The sequence below is a fragment of the Microcaecilia unicolor genome, chromosome 10 (genome assembly GCF_901765095.1).
Source record: "Microcaecilia unicolor chromosome 10, aMicUni1.1, whole genome shotgun sequence".
Classification (NCBI taxonomy): Eukaryota; Metazoa; Chordata; class Amphibia; order Gymnophiona; family Siphonopidae; genus Microcaecilia; species Microcaecilia unicolor.
Window position 1 is genome coordinate 11,231,503 of NC_044040.1, and position 14,874 is coordinate 11,246,376.

General features: G+C 47.2%; 2 protein-coding genes across 2 annotated transcripts in view; both read right to left on the reverse strand.

Annotated features, from left to right (window-relative positions):
* The window catches only part of RBM17 (RNA binding motif protein 17), a 241,413-nt gene that overhangs the window by 204,748 nt on the left and 21,791 nt on the right, over positions 1-14,874 (reverse strand). The gene's annotated exons all lie outside the window — the stretch shown is intronic.
* LOC115479319 (F-box DNA helicase 1-like) overlaps positions 1-14,874 on the reverse strand; it is a 29,401-nt gene that overhangs the window by 974 nt on the left and 13,553 nt on the right. Inside the window, exon 4 of the mRNA XM_030217194.1 lies at positions 2,750-2,881. Within this exon, the coding sequence (XP_030073054.1) occupies positions 2,750-2,881 (132 nt within the window). The remainder of the gene's footprint in view (positions 1-2,749; positions 2,882-14,874) is intronic.

Consider the following 14,874-nt stretch of genomic DNA (forward strand, 5'->3'; position numbering starts at 1 on the left):
TCCATTCTGTAGTGGTAACCATTTGCTCATTCTGGGGACAAACTGCTTAACAGCATTAAGAAAGGGAGAGCATTGCATTTTTCAAACAAGACATTGGCGAAGAACAATTCAGCATCATAAAATCAAACATATAAATGGCAAGTGACTGACTCACCTGCAAATGCGCAGTAGAGACTTCCCTCTCTGTCCCGCCCTCGCGTCAAGATGCGATGATGTCAGAGGGCGGAACAGAGAGGGAAACGGAGTCGGATTGTCGGACGCTGCTGCTGGAGCCTGGAAACAAACATCGTGCGCACCAACCTTCACCCCCCCGCCACCGCTCCCGCCCCCCTCCGTGCTGGGCCCCCTGCACTGACCTGACAGCGCCTCTCACCTCCGTGTGGAAGTGCTGCAGGCAGCAGCAGAGCGATCTGCTGCTGCCTGCAGCGCTTTCACACGGAGGTGAGAGGCGCTGTCAGGTCAGTGCAGGGGGCCCAGCACGGACGGGGGAGGGAGCGGCGGCGAGGAGGGTAACTGGAAATCTCGCCCGTTTTAACGGGCTTAACGGCTAGTCATTACATAAACTAATAAATCACAACTGAAGTTTATCCACAAATAGGTGGGTTAAAATGACATAAATAAATGTTGTCAAGGCAAGTTTGTATGCTGTCAGACCGAAAGCTATTTTTCTCCAGTTAATATGCAAAAGAACGGCAAGCAGAGGTGTGAGGCCAAGAGAACTTTAAGGCGAAACTAACAGGACTTAAACAGTACAACACTCCATGGGGTAAAACCCAGAGCAAAAGAAAAATCCTTAATGGTCCCTAGTCATTTCTGCAGCACTGTGAGTAAAATGCCCAATCCCAAAATGTGACGATAGGCTTAAAACCCCTGAATCAGCACTTCAGCACATCTCAATTCAAAGGCAAAAAACAAAAATCACACAGCAGCAGGATGAAAAGGGGAAGTGGACAGTGTGGGGGAGGGGGGGGGAAGGAAGGGCGGTGGTTTAATTTTAAAATGATTCTATTACATTCTCTTGCTTCTAAAAACATGGAAATGAAACCGTGGGAACTCTGGACTGGAATAATTGATGCCCAGGAGCCTCCAAACAGGTATTAATGCAACACAGAGAAAAGAGCAGCGTGAGTCCTCCAGGAACAGAATATCTACTGTACCTGAATATACACATTTGGGGCTTGCAGGTGGCATATAAGAAATTAGGACTTGTGTTTGCAAAGGCGCATTAGCATTTTTAACGTACGTTAATGGATGACACGCATTAAACGCTAACACACCTATAGGACTGTATTGGTGCATTAGCCTTTTATGTTGAAATCATTTTTATTGATGACCACAAAATTCCAAATGCCATGCAAACAGCATTTAAACATTTATCACTATACAGCTTCCTTCGTTCCCACTACTAACGTCCTTTCTAACTGCTCCCAACCATCCCTTCCTTACTACCTCTCTCCCGTCCCCCCCCTTCTCCAAGTTACAGCAGTAAGGCCTGGAGGACCTGGGCTTACCGGTTCAGGTTACGGCTCCGCACCACCGGTGTCAATGTGGCCCAGAACCACTCGCAAACCCACTGGAATCGGATTCCTCTGTCTGAATTTATGTTTTTTATTCCCAATCGTTCCATTGTCAGCAGGTGTTATCATCTGTGCTCTCCAAAGCGATGGAGGCACCACTGTCGAATCCAGCCAGCTGAGGAGAATTGCTTTCTTCCCCATCAGGACAGCTCATTTCAAGAATCCAGACAGGCCGGGGGCTCGTGGCTTTGCTATTTGGAATCTGTCCAGCAACAATAGTGCTTTAGCCTTTAACACACCTTAACTTTAAAGGCACGTTAAAAATGCTTAACGCACCTTAGTAAACATATCCATAAATATAGGTACATATAAGTACATAAGTATTGCCATACTGGGAAAGACCAAAGGTCCATCAAGCCCAGCATCCTGTTTCCAACAGTGGCCAATCCAGGTCACAAATACCTGGCAAGATCCCAAAAAAGTACAAAGCATTTTATACTGCTTATCCTAGAAATAGTGGATTTTCCCCAAGTCCATTTAATAATGGTCTATGGACTTTTCCTTTAGGAAGCCGTCCAAAACTTTTTAAAACTCCGCTAAGCTAACCGCATTTACCACATTCTCTGGCAAAGAACTCCAGAGTTTAATTACACCTTCAGTGAAGAAAACTTTCTCCGATTCGTTTTAAATTTACTACATTGTAGCTTCACCGCATGCTCCCTAGTCCTAGTATTTTTGGAAAGTGTGAACAGACTGTCTTTCTTCTATGTTTGTGCAGCGCTGCGTACGCCTTGTAGCGCTATAGAAATGTTAAATAGTAGTAGTAGTGGTAGTACCCGTTCAACTCCACTCGTTATTTTATAGACCTCTATCATATCTCCCCTCAGCCGCCTTTTCTCCAAGCTGAAGAGCCATAACCGCTTTAGCCTTTCCTCATAGGGAAGTCGTCCCATCCCCTTTATCATTTTCGTCGCCCTTCTCTGCACCTTTTCTAATTCCACTATAACTTTTTTGAGATGCGGCGACCAGAATTGAACACAATATTCGAGGTGCGGTCGCACCATGGAGCGATACAAAGGCATAACATTCTCATTTTTGTTTTCCATTCCTATCCTAATAATACCTAACATTCTATTTGCTTTCTTAGCCGCAGCAGCACACTGAGCAGAAGGTTTCAGCGTATCATCGACGACGACGCCTAGATCCCTTCTTGGTTTCCAAGGAAGACTTACATAGGTGACGGGCAACTTCTTCATTGCCAGCATCGATTCCTCTGGCACAGTGTTCCTGCATTCTGTGATGGCACAGATTCCTCCCTTTTCTTTGAACAGGCTGGTCTTCAGCTCCGGCCTTAAGAAATACTCCTAAAAGGTGACAAAGCAAAGCCTCCAGTGAGCCGAGGGACGGGCATTACAGAAACACCCAGCCACCATAGTTTTACACAGATAATAGGCACAAATTGTGAGGCTATGTAAAAAATAAACACACCCACGCGTATAACGTACGCTAAACCAGTTTATTATTTCTAAGACGTGCTAATTGCCAAACTAACACATTTGTTTTTAAGTGCTTTTCTTTTTAGGTTCTTGCAGACATTATGACTGCACATAACCTGCAAAAAAATCTAAATTGTTTTAAAACCAAAGTGTGCTAATTTCACTATACCGGTGTATAGCGCAGGTGTGCTATACACTGGTACAGCATACCCAGACATATAGTGCGCGGGGGGTACACGTACGTTACACGCATGTAATACAGTAGATCTCAGGTTCTGAACTGAATTTCCAACTCCCCCTCCCTATAAAAAAAAACAGGTTCCAGTAAACACAGACAGACTACTTACTACTACTTAACATTTCTAGAGCGCTACTAGGGTTACGCAGCGCTGTACAAATTAATAACTAAGGACGGTCCCTGCTCAGAAGAGCTTACAATCTAAAGGACGAAATGTCAAGTTGGGGTAGTCTAGATTTCCTGAGTAGAGGTGTTGTGATTAGGTGCCGAAAGCGACATTGAAGAGGTGGGCTTTGAGCAATGATTTGAAGGTGGGTAGGGAGGGGGCCTGGCGTATGGGCTCAGGGAGTTTGATTCCAAGCATGGGGTGAGGCGAGGCAGATGGTGGAAAGTGAAATTGTTTACCTGCAACAGGGGTTCTTGGGTACACAACTGACTTCAGGTGATAGTGCAGATACGGAAAAAGTCTTCGAACTCAAAAAAAAAAATTTGGAAGCTTTTTCTGAGCACGTACAAGAGAGCCACAACATGGCTGCTATTTATGAGTCCCTCGGTGTATATAAAGAAGTAACTTCCAGGGATGTCTCCGATTTATTCTTCTGCCTACACAGACTCCCTGCTACAGGTTAAGTAACTTGACCTTCTTTTTACGACACGCAGGATGGATCAGCCACACAAAGGGGGAGCTGTGGGTTGCTCCAATCTTGTTTGAAGGTGAATCTTGTAGGGGGAGCCAACTTAAGCTGGCCTTATAGAAATCCTTGTCCGCTCTCTAGGTGTGTACGGGTGACCATATTCCAGTTCTAAGTACTTCTTCTACTGAACTGTATACAGGAGTACAATCGGTGTTGCCTGGATGCTTTAGTCATGATCATGTTAAGCCACAGCAGCGGGAAATGCAGGACAACCAATTTGACAAAGTTAAAAATAAATAAATAAATAAATAATACTGTTTGGCATGTCACCAGACTAACTGGTAGACATGATCAAACTATCATCAAGAAATGGGAGAAAGTGGAGGAGTGGCCTAGTGGTTAGGGTGGTGGACTTTGGTCCTGGGGAACTGAGGAACTGAGTTCGATTCCCACTTCAGGCACAGGCAGCTCCTTGTGACTCTGGGCAAGTCACTTAACCCTCCATTGCCCCATGTAAGCCGCATTGAGCCTGCCATGAGTGGGAAAGCGCAGGGTACAAATGGAACAAAAATAAAATAGATACTATTGGAGATTCTACGTGGAATGTTGCTACTATTGGACATTCTACATGGAATGTTGCTATTCCACTAGCAACATTCCATGTAGAAGGCTGCGCAAGCTTCTGTTTCTGTGAGTCTGATGTCCTGCACATACGTGCAGGACGTCAGACTCACAGAAGCAGAAGCCTGCGCGGCCATTGGTGATCTGCAAGGGCCGACTTCTACATGGAATGTTGCTAGTGGAATCTCAAATAGTAGCAACAGTGGAGGAGTGGCCTAGTGGTTAGGGTGGTGGACTTTGGTCCTGGGGAACTGAGGAACTGAGTTGGATTCCCACTTCAGGCACAGGCAGCTCCTTGTGACTCTGGGCAAATCACTTAACCCTCCATTGCCCCATGTAAGCCGCATTGAGCCTGCCATGAGTGGGAAAGCGCAGGGTACAAATGTAACAAAAATAAAATAGGTACTATTGGAGATTCTACATGGAATGTTGCTACTATTGGAGATTCTACATGGAATGTTGCTACTATTGGACATTCTACATGGAATGTTGCTACTATTGGACATTCTACATGGAATGTTGCTATTCCACTTGCAACATTCCATGTAGAAGGCTGCGCAAGCTTCTGTTTCTGTGAGTCTGATGTCCTGCACATACGTGCAGGACGTCAGACTCACAGAAGCAGAAGCCTGCGCGGCCACATTGGTGATCTGCAAGGGCCGACTTCTACATGGAATGTTGCTAGTGGAATCTCAAATAGTAGCAACAGTGGAGGAGTGGCCTAGTGGTTAGGGTGGTGGACTTTGGTCCTGAGGAACTGAGTTTGATTCCCACTTCAGGCACAGGCAGCTCCTTGTGACTCTGGGCAAGTCACTTAACCCTCCATTGCCCCATGTAAGCCGCATTGAGCCTGCCATGAGTGGGAAAGCGCAGGGTACAAATGTAACAAAAATAAAATAGATACTATTGGAGATTCTACATGGAATGTTGCTGCTATTGGAGATTCTACATGGAATGTTGCTACTATTGGACATTCTACATGGAACGTTGCTATTCCACTAGCAACATTCCATGTAGAAGGCTGCGCAAGCTTCTGTTTCTGTGAGTCTGATGTCCTGCACATACGTGCAGGACGTCAGACTCACAGAAGCAGAAGCCTGCGCGGCCACATTGGTGATCTGCAAGGGCCGACTTCTACATGGAATGTTGCTAGTGGAATCTCAAATAGTAGCAACAGTGGAGGAGTGGCCTAGTGGTTAGGGTGGTGGACTTTGGTCCTGAGGAACTGAGTTTGATTCCCACTTCAGGCACAGGCAGCTCCTTGTGACTCCGGGCAAGTCACTTAACCCTCCATTGCCCCATGTAAGCCGCATTGAGCCTGCCATGAGTGGGAAAGCGCAGGGTACAAATGTAACAAAATAAAATAGATACTATTGGAGATTGTACGTGGAATGTTGCTACTATTGGACATTCTACATGGAATGTTGCTATTCCACTTGCAACATTCCATGTAGAAGGCTGCGCAAGCTTCTGTTTCTGTGAGTCTGATGTCCTGCACATACGTGCAGGACGTCAGACTCACAGAAGCAGAAGCCTGCGCGGCCACATTGGTGATCTGCAAGGGCCGACTTCTACATGGAATGTTGCTAGTGGAATCTCAAATAGTAGCAACAGTGGAGGAGTGGCCTAGTGGTTAGGGTGGTGGACTTTGGTCCTGAGGAACTGAGTTTGATTCCCACTTCAGGCACAGGCAGCTCCTTGTGACTCCGGGCAAGTCACTTAACCCTCCATTGCCCCATGTAAGCCGCATTGAGCCTGCCATGAGTGGGAAAGCGCAGGGTACAAATGGAACAAAAATAAAATAGATACTATTGGAGATTCTACATGGAATGTTGCTACTATTGGACATTCTACATGGAATGTTGCTATTCCACTTGCAACATTCCATGTAGAAGGCTGCGCAAGCTTCTGTTTCTGTGAGTCTGATGTCCTGCACATACGTGCAGGACGTCAGACTCACAGAAGCAAAAGCCTGCGCGGCCACATTGGTGATCTGCAAGGGCCGACTTCTACATGGAATGTTGCTAGTGGAATCTCAAATAGTAGCAACAGTGGAGGAGTGGCCTAGTGGTTAGGGTGGTGGACTTTGGTCCTGAGGAACTGAGTTTGATTCCCACTTCAGGCACAGGCAGCTCCTTGTGACTCCGGGCAAGTCACTTAACCCTCCATTGCCCCATGTAAGCCGCATTGAGCCTGCCATGAGTGGGAAAGCGCAGGGTACAAATGTAACAAAAATAAAATAGATACTATTGGAGATTCTACGTGGAATGTTGCTACTATTGGACATTCTACATGGAATGTTGCTATTCCACTTGCAACATTCCATGTAGAAGGCTGCGCAAGCTTCTGTTTCTGTGAGTCTGATGTCCTGCACATACGTGCAGGACGTCAGACTCACAGAAGCAGAAGCCTGCGCGGCCACATTGGTGATCTGCAAGGGCCGACTTCTACATGGAATGTTGCTAGTGGAATCTCAAATAGTAGCAACAGTGGAGGAGTGGCCTAGTGGTTAGGGTGGTGGACTTTGGTCCTGAGGAACTGAGTTTGATTCCCACTTCAGGCACAGGCAGCTCCTTGTGACTCCGGGCAAGTCACTTAACCCTCCATTGCCCCATGTAAGCCGCATTGAGCCTGCCATGAGTGGGAAAGCGCAGGGTACAAATGTAACAAAAATAAATAGATACTATTGGAGATTCTACATGGAATGTTGCTACTATTGGACATTCTACATGGAATGTTGCTATTCCACTTGCAACATTCCATGTAGAAGGCTGCGCAAGCTTCTGTTTCTGTGAGTCTGATGTCCTGCACATACGTGCAGGACGTCAGACTCACAGAAGCAGAAGCCTGCGCGGCCACATTGGTGATCTGCAAGGGCCGACTTCTACATGGAATGTTGCTAGTGGAATCTCAAATAGTAGCAACAGTGGAGGAGTGGCCTAGTGGTTAGGGTGGTGGACTTTGGTCCTGAGGAACTGAGTTTGATTCCCACTTCAGGCACAGGCAGCTCCTTGTGACTCCGGGCAAGTCACTTAACCCTCCATTGCCCCATGTAAGCCGCATTGAGCCTGCCATGAGTGGGAAAGCGCAGGGTACAAATGGAACAAAAATAAAATAGATACTATTGGAGATTCTACGTGGAATGTTGCTACTATTGGACATTCTACATGGAATGTTGCTATTCCACTTGCAACATTCCATGTAGAAGGCTGCGCAAGCTTCTGTTTCTGTGAGTCTGATGTCCTGCACATACGTGCAGGACGTCAGACTCACAGAAGCAGAAGCCTGCGCGGCCACATTGGTGATCTGCAAGGGCCGACTTCTACATGGAATGTTGCTAGTGGAATCTCAAATAGTAGCAACAGTGGAGGAGTGGCCTAGTGGTTAGGGTGGTGGACTTTGGTCCTGGGGAACTGAGGAACTGAGTTGGATTCCCACTTCAGGCACAGGCAGCTCCTTGTGACTCTGGGCAAATCACTTAACCCTCCATTGCCCCATGTAAGCCGCATTGAGCCTGCCATGAGTGGGAAAGCGCAGGGTACAAATGTAACAAAAATAAAATAGGTACTATTGGAGATTCTACATGGAATGTTGCTACTATTGGAGATTCTACATGGAATGTTGCTACTATTGGACATTCTACATGGAATGTTGCTACTATTGGACATTCTACATGGAATGTTGCTATTCCACTTGCAACATTCCATGTAGAAGGCTGCGCAAGCTTCTGTTTCTGTGAGTCTGATGTCCTGCACATACGTGCAGGACGTCAGACTCACAGAAGCAGAAGCCTGCGCGGCCACATTGGTGATCTGCAAGGGCCGACTTCTACATGGAATGTTGCTAGTGGAATCTCAAATAGTAGCAACAGTGGAGGAGTGGCCTAGTGGTTAGGGTGGTGGACTTTGGTCCTGAGGAACTGAGTTTGATTCCCACTTCAGGCACAGGCAGCTCCTTGTGACTCCGGGCAAGTCACTTAACCCTCCATTGCCCCATGTAAGCCGCATTGAGCCTGCCATGAGTGGGAAAGCGCAGGGTACAAATGGAACAAAAATAAAATAGATACTATTGGAGATTCTACGTGGAATGTTGCTACTATTGGACATTCTACATGGAATGTTGCTATTCCACTAGCAACATTCCATGTAGAAGGCTGCGCAAGCTTCTGTTTCTGTGAGTCTGATGTCCTGCACATACGTGCAGGACGTCAGACTCACAGAAGCAGAAGCCTGCGCGGCCACATTGGTGATCTGCAAGGGCCGACTTCTACATGGAATGTTGCTAGTGGAATCTCAAATAGTAGCAACAGTGGAGGAGTGGCCTAGTGGTTAGGGTGGTGGACTTTGGTCCTGGGGAACTGAGGAACTGAGTTGGATTCCCACTTCAGGCACAGGCAGCTCCTTGTGACTCTGGGCAAATCACTTAACCCTCCATTGCCCCATGTAAGCCGCATTGAGCCTGCCATGAGTGGGAAAGCGCAGGGTACAAATGTAACAAAAATAAAATAGGTACTATTGGGGATTCTACATGGAATGTTGCTACTATTGGAGATTCTACATGGAATGTTGCTACTATTGGAGATTCTACATGGAATGTTGCTACTATTGGACATTCTACATGGAATGTTGCTATTCCACTTGCAACATTCCATGTAGAAGGCTGCGCAAGCTTCTGTTTCTGTGAGTCTGATGTCCTGCACATACGTGCAGGACGTCAGACTCACAGAAGCAGAAGCCTGCGCGGCCACATTGGTGATCTGCAAGGGCCGACTTCTACATGGAATGTTGCTAGTGGAATCTCAAATAGTAGCAACAGTGGAGGAGTGGCCTAGTGGTTAGGGTGGTGGACTTTGGTCCTGAGGAACTGAGTTTGATTCCCACTTCAGGCACAGGCAGCTCCTTGTGACTCCGGGCAAGTCACTTAACCCTCCATTGCCCCATGTAAGCCGCATTGAGCCTGCCATGAGTGGGAAAGCGCAGGGTACAAATGGAACAAAAATAAAATAGATACTATTGGAGATTCTACGTGGAATGTTGCTACTATTGGACATTCTACATGGAATGTTGCTATTCCACTTGCAACATTCCATGTAGAAGGCTGCGCAAGCTTCTGTTTCTGTGAGTCTGATGTCCTGCACATACGTGCAGGACGTCAGACTCACAGAAGCAGAAGCCTGCGCGGCCACATTGGTGATCTGCAAGGGCCGACTTCTACATGGAATGTTGCTAGTGGAATCTCAAATAGTAGCAACAGTGGAGGAGTGGCCTAGTGGTTAGGGTGGTGGACTTTGGTCCTGAGGAACTGAGTTTGATTCCCACTTCAGGCACAGGCAGCTCCTTGTGACTCCGGGCAAGTCACTTAACCCTCCATTGCCCCATGTAAGCCGCATTGAGCCTGCCATGAGTGGGAAAGCGCAGGGTACAAATGGAACAAAAATAAAATAGATACTATTGGAGATTCTACGTGGAATGTTGCTACTATTGGACATTCTACATGGAATGTTGCTATTCCACTAGCAACATTCCATGTAGAAGGCTGCGCAAGCTTCTGTTTCTGTGAGTCTGATGTCCTGCACATACGTGCAGGACGTCAGACTCACAGAAGCAGAAGCCTGCGCGGCCACATTGGTGATCTGCAAGGGCCGACTTCTACATGGAATGTTGCTAGTGGAATCTCAAATAGTAGCAACAGTGGAGGAGCGGCCTAGTGGTTAGGGTGGTGGACTTTGGTCCTGAGGAACTGAGTTTGATTCCCACTTCAGGCACAGGCAGCTCCTTGTGACTCCGGGCAAGTCACTTAACCCTCCATTGCCCCATGTAAGCCGCATTGAGCCTGCCATGAGTGGGAAAGCGCAGGGTACAAATGGAACAAAAATAAAATAGATACTATTGGAGATTCTACATGGAATGTTGCTACTATTGGACATTCTACATGGATGTTGCTATTCCACTTGCAACATTCCATGTAGAAGGCTGCGCAAGCTTCTGTTTCTGTGAGTCTGATGTCCTGCACATACGTGCAGGACGTCAGACTCACAGAAGCAGAAGCCTGCGCGGCCACATTGGTGATCTGCAAGGGCCGACTTCTACATGGAATGTTGCTAGTGGAATCTCAAATAGTAGCAACAGTGGAGGAGTGGCCTAGTGGTTAGGGTGGTGGACTTTGGTCCTGGGGAACTGAGGAACTGAGTTGGATTCCCACTTCAGGCACAGGCAGCTCCTTGTGACTCTGGGCAAATCACTTAACCCTCCATTGCCCCATGTAAGCCGCATTGAGCCTGCCATGAGTGGGAAAGCGCAGGGTACAAATGTAACAAAAATAAATAGGTACTATTGGAGATTCTACATGGAATGTTGCTACTATTGGAGATTCTACATGGAATGTTGCTACTATTGGACATTCTACATGGAATGTTGCTATTCCACTTGCAACATTCCATGTAGAAGGCTGCGCAAGCTTCTGTTTCTGTGAGTCTGATGTCCTGCACATACGTGCAGGACGTCAGACTCACAGAAGCAGAAGCCTGCGCGGCCACATTGGTGATCTGCAAGGGCCGACTTCTACATGGAATGTTGCTAGTGGAATCTCAAATAGTAGCAACAGTGGAGGAGTGGCCTAGTGGTTAGGGTGGTGGACTTTGGTCCTGAGGAACTGAGTTTGATTCCCACTTCAGGCACAGGCAGCTCCTTGTGACTCCGGGCAAGTCACTTAACCCTCCATTGCCCCATGTAAGCCGCATTGAGCCTGCCATGAGTGGGAAAGCGCAGGGTACAAATGGAACAAAAATAAAATAGATACTATTGGAGATTCTACGTGGAATGTTGCTACTATTGGACATTCTACATGGAATGTTGCTATTCCACTTGCAACATTCCATGTAGAAGGCTGCGCAAGCTTCTGTTTCTGTGAGTCTGATGTCCTGCACATACGTGCAGGACGTCAGACTCACAGAAGCAGAAGCCTGCGCGGCCACATTGGTGATCTGCAAGGGCCCGACTTCTACATGGAATGTTGCTAGTGGAATCTCAAATAGTAGCAACAGTGGAGGAGTGGCCTAGTGGTTAGGGTGGTGGACTTTGGTCCTGGGGAACTGAGGAACTGAGTTGGATTCCCACTTCAGGCACAGGCAGCTCCTTGTGACTCTGGGCAAATCACTTAACCCTCCATTGCCCCATGTAAGCCGCATTGAGCCTGCCATGAGTGGGAAAGCGCAGGGTACAAATGTAACAAAAATAAAATAGGTACTATTGGAGATTCTACATGGAATGTTGCTACTATTGGAGATTCTACATGGAATGTTGCTACTATTGGAGATTCTACATGGAATGTTGCTACTATTGGACATTCTACATGGAATGTTGCTATTCCACTTGCAACATTCCATGTAGAAGGCTGCGCAAGCTTCTGTTTCTGTGAGTCTGATGTCCTGCACATACGTGCAGGACGTCAGACTCACAGAAGCAGAAGCCTGCGCGGCCACATTGGTGATCTGCAAGGGCCGACTTCTACATGGAATGTTGCTAGTGGAATCTCAAATAGTAGCAACAGTGGAGGAGTGGCCTAGTGGTTAGGGTGGTGGACTTTGGTCCTGGGGAACTGAGGAACTGAGTTGGATTCCCACTTCAGGCACAGGCAGCTCCTTGTGACTCTGGGCAAATCACTTAACCCTCCATTGCCCCATGTAAGCCGCATTGAGCCTGCCATGAGTGGGAAAGCGCAGGGTACAAATGTAACAAAAATAAAATAGGTACTATTGGAGATTCTACATGGAATGTTGCTACTATTGGAGATTCTACATGGAATGTTGCTACTATTGGACATTCTACATGGAATGTTGCTACTATTGGACATTCTACATGGAATGTTGCTATTCCACTTGCAACATTCCATGTAGAAGGCTGCGCAAGCTTCTGTTTCTGTGAGTCTGATGTCCTGCACATACGTGCAGGCGTCAGACTCACAGAAGCAGAAGCCTGCGCGGCCACATTGGTGATCTGCAAGGGCCGACTTCTACATGGAATGTTGCTAGTGGAATCTCAAATAGTAGCAACAGTGGAGGAGTGGCCTAGTGGTTAGGGTGGTGGACTTTGGTCCTGAGGAACTGAGTTTGATTCCCACTTCAGGCACAGGCAGCTCCTTGTGACTCCGGGCAAGTCACTTAACCCTCCATTGCCCCATGTAAGCCGCATTGAGCCTGCCATGAGTGGGAAAGCGCAGGGTACAAATGGAACAAAAATAAAATAGATACTATTGGAGATTCTACGTGGAATGTTGCTACTATTGGACATTCTACATGGAATGTTGCTATTCCACTTGCAACATTCCATGTAGAAGGCTGCGCAAGCTTCTGTTTCTGTGAGTCTGATGTCCTGCACATACGTGCAGGACGTCAGACTCACAGAAGCAGAAGCCTGCGCGGCCACATTGGTGATCTGCAAGGGCCGACTTCTACATGGAATGTTGCTAGTGGAATCTCAAATAGTAGCAACAGTGGAGGAGTGGCCTAGTGGTTAGGGTGGTGGACTTTGGTCCTGGGGAACTGAGGAACTGAGTTGGATTCCCACTTCAGGCACAGGCAGCTCCTTGTGACTCTGGGCAAATCACTTAACCCTCCATTGCCCCATGTAAGCCGCATTGAGCCTGCCATGAGTGGGAAAGCGCAGGGGTACAAATGTAACAAAAATAAAATAGGTACTATTGGAGATTCTACATGGAATGTTGCTACTATTGGAGATTCTACATGGAATGTTGCTACTATTGGAGATTCTACATGGAATGTTGCTACTATTGGACATTCTACATGGAATGTTGCTATTCCACTTGCAACATTCCATGTAGAAGGCTGCGCAAGCTTCTGTTTCTGTGAGTCTGATGTCCTGCACATACGTGCAGGACGTCAGACTCACAGAAGCAGAAGCCTGCGCGGCCACATTGGTGATCTGCAAGGGCCGACTTCTACATGGAATGTTGCTAGTGGAATCTCAAATAGTAGCAACAGTGGAGGAGTGGCCTAGTGGTTAGGGTGGTGGACTTTGGTCTGGGGAACTGAGGAACTGAGTTGGATTCCCACTTCAGGCACAGGCAGCTCCTTGTGACTCTGGGCAAATCACTTAACCCTCCATTGCCCCATGTAAGCCGCATTGAGCCTGCCATGAGTGGGAAAGCGCAGGGTACAAATGTAACAAAAATAAAATAGGTACTATTGGAGATTCTACATGGAATGTTGCTACTATTGGAGATTCTACATGGAATGTTGCTACTATTGGACATTCTACATGGAATGTTGCTACTATTGGACATTCTACATGGAATGTTGCTATTCCACTTGCAACATTCCATGTAGAAGGCTGCGCAAGCTTCTGTTTCTGTGAGTCTGATGTCCTGCACATACGTGCAGGACGTCAGACTCACAGAAGCAGAAGCCTGCGCGGCCACATTGGTGATCTGCAAGGGCCGACTTCTACATGGAATGTTGCTAGTGGAATCTCAAATAGTAGCAACAGTGGAGGAGTGGCCTAGTGGTTAGGGTGGTGGACTTTGGTCCTGAGGAACTGAGTTTGATTCCCACTTCAGGCACAGGCAGCTCCTTGTGACTCCGGGCAAGTCACTTAACCCTCCATTGCCCCATGTAAGCCGCATTGAGCCTGCCATGAGTGGGAAAGCGCAGGGTACAAATGGAACAAAAATAAAATAGATACTATTGGAGATTCTACGTGGAATGTTACTACTATTGGACATTCTACATGGAATGTTGCTATTCCACTTGCAACATTCCATGTAGAAGGCTGCGCAAGCTTCTGTTTCTGTGAGTCTGATGTCCTGCACATACGTGCAGGACGTCAGACTCACAGAAGCAGAAGCCTGCGCGGCCACATTGGTGATCTGCAAGGGCCGACTTCTACATGGAATGTTGCTAGTGGAATCTCAAATAGTAGCAACAGTGGAGGAGTGGCCTAGTGGTTAGGGTGGTGGACTTTGGTCCTGAGGAACTGAGTTTGATTCCCACTTCAGGCACAGGCAGCTCCTTGTGACTCTGGGCAAATCACTTAACCCTCCATTGCCCCATGTAAGCCGCATTGAGCCTGCCATGAGTGGGAAAGCGCAGGGTACAAATGTAACAAAAATAAAATAGGTACTATTGGGGATTCTACATGGAATGTTGCTACTATTGGACATTCTACATGGAATGTTGCTACTATTGGACATTCTACATGGAATGTTGCTATTCCACTTGCAACATTCCATGTAGAAGGCTGCGCAAGCTTCTGTTTCTGTGAGTCTGATGTCCTGCACATACGTGCAGGACGTCAGACTCACAGAAGCAGAAGCCTGCGCGGCCACATTGGTGATCTGCAAGGGCCGACTTC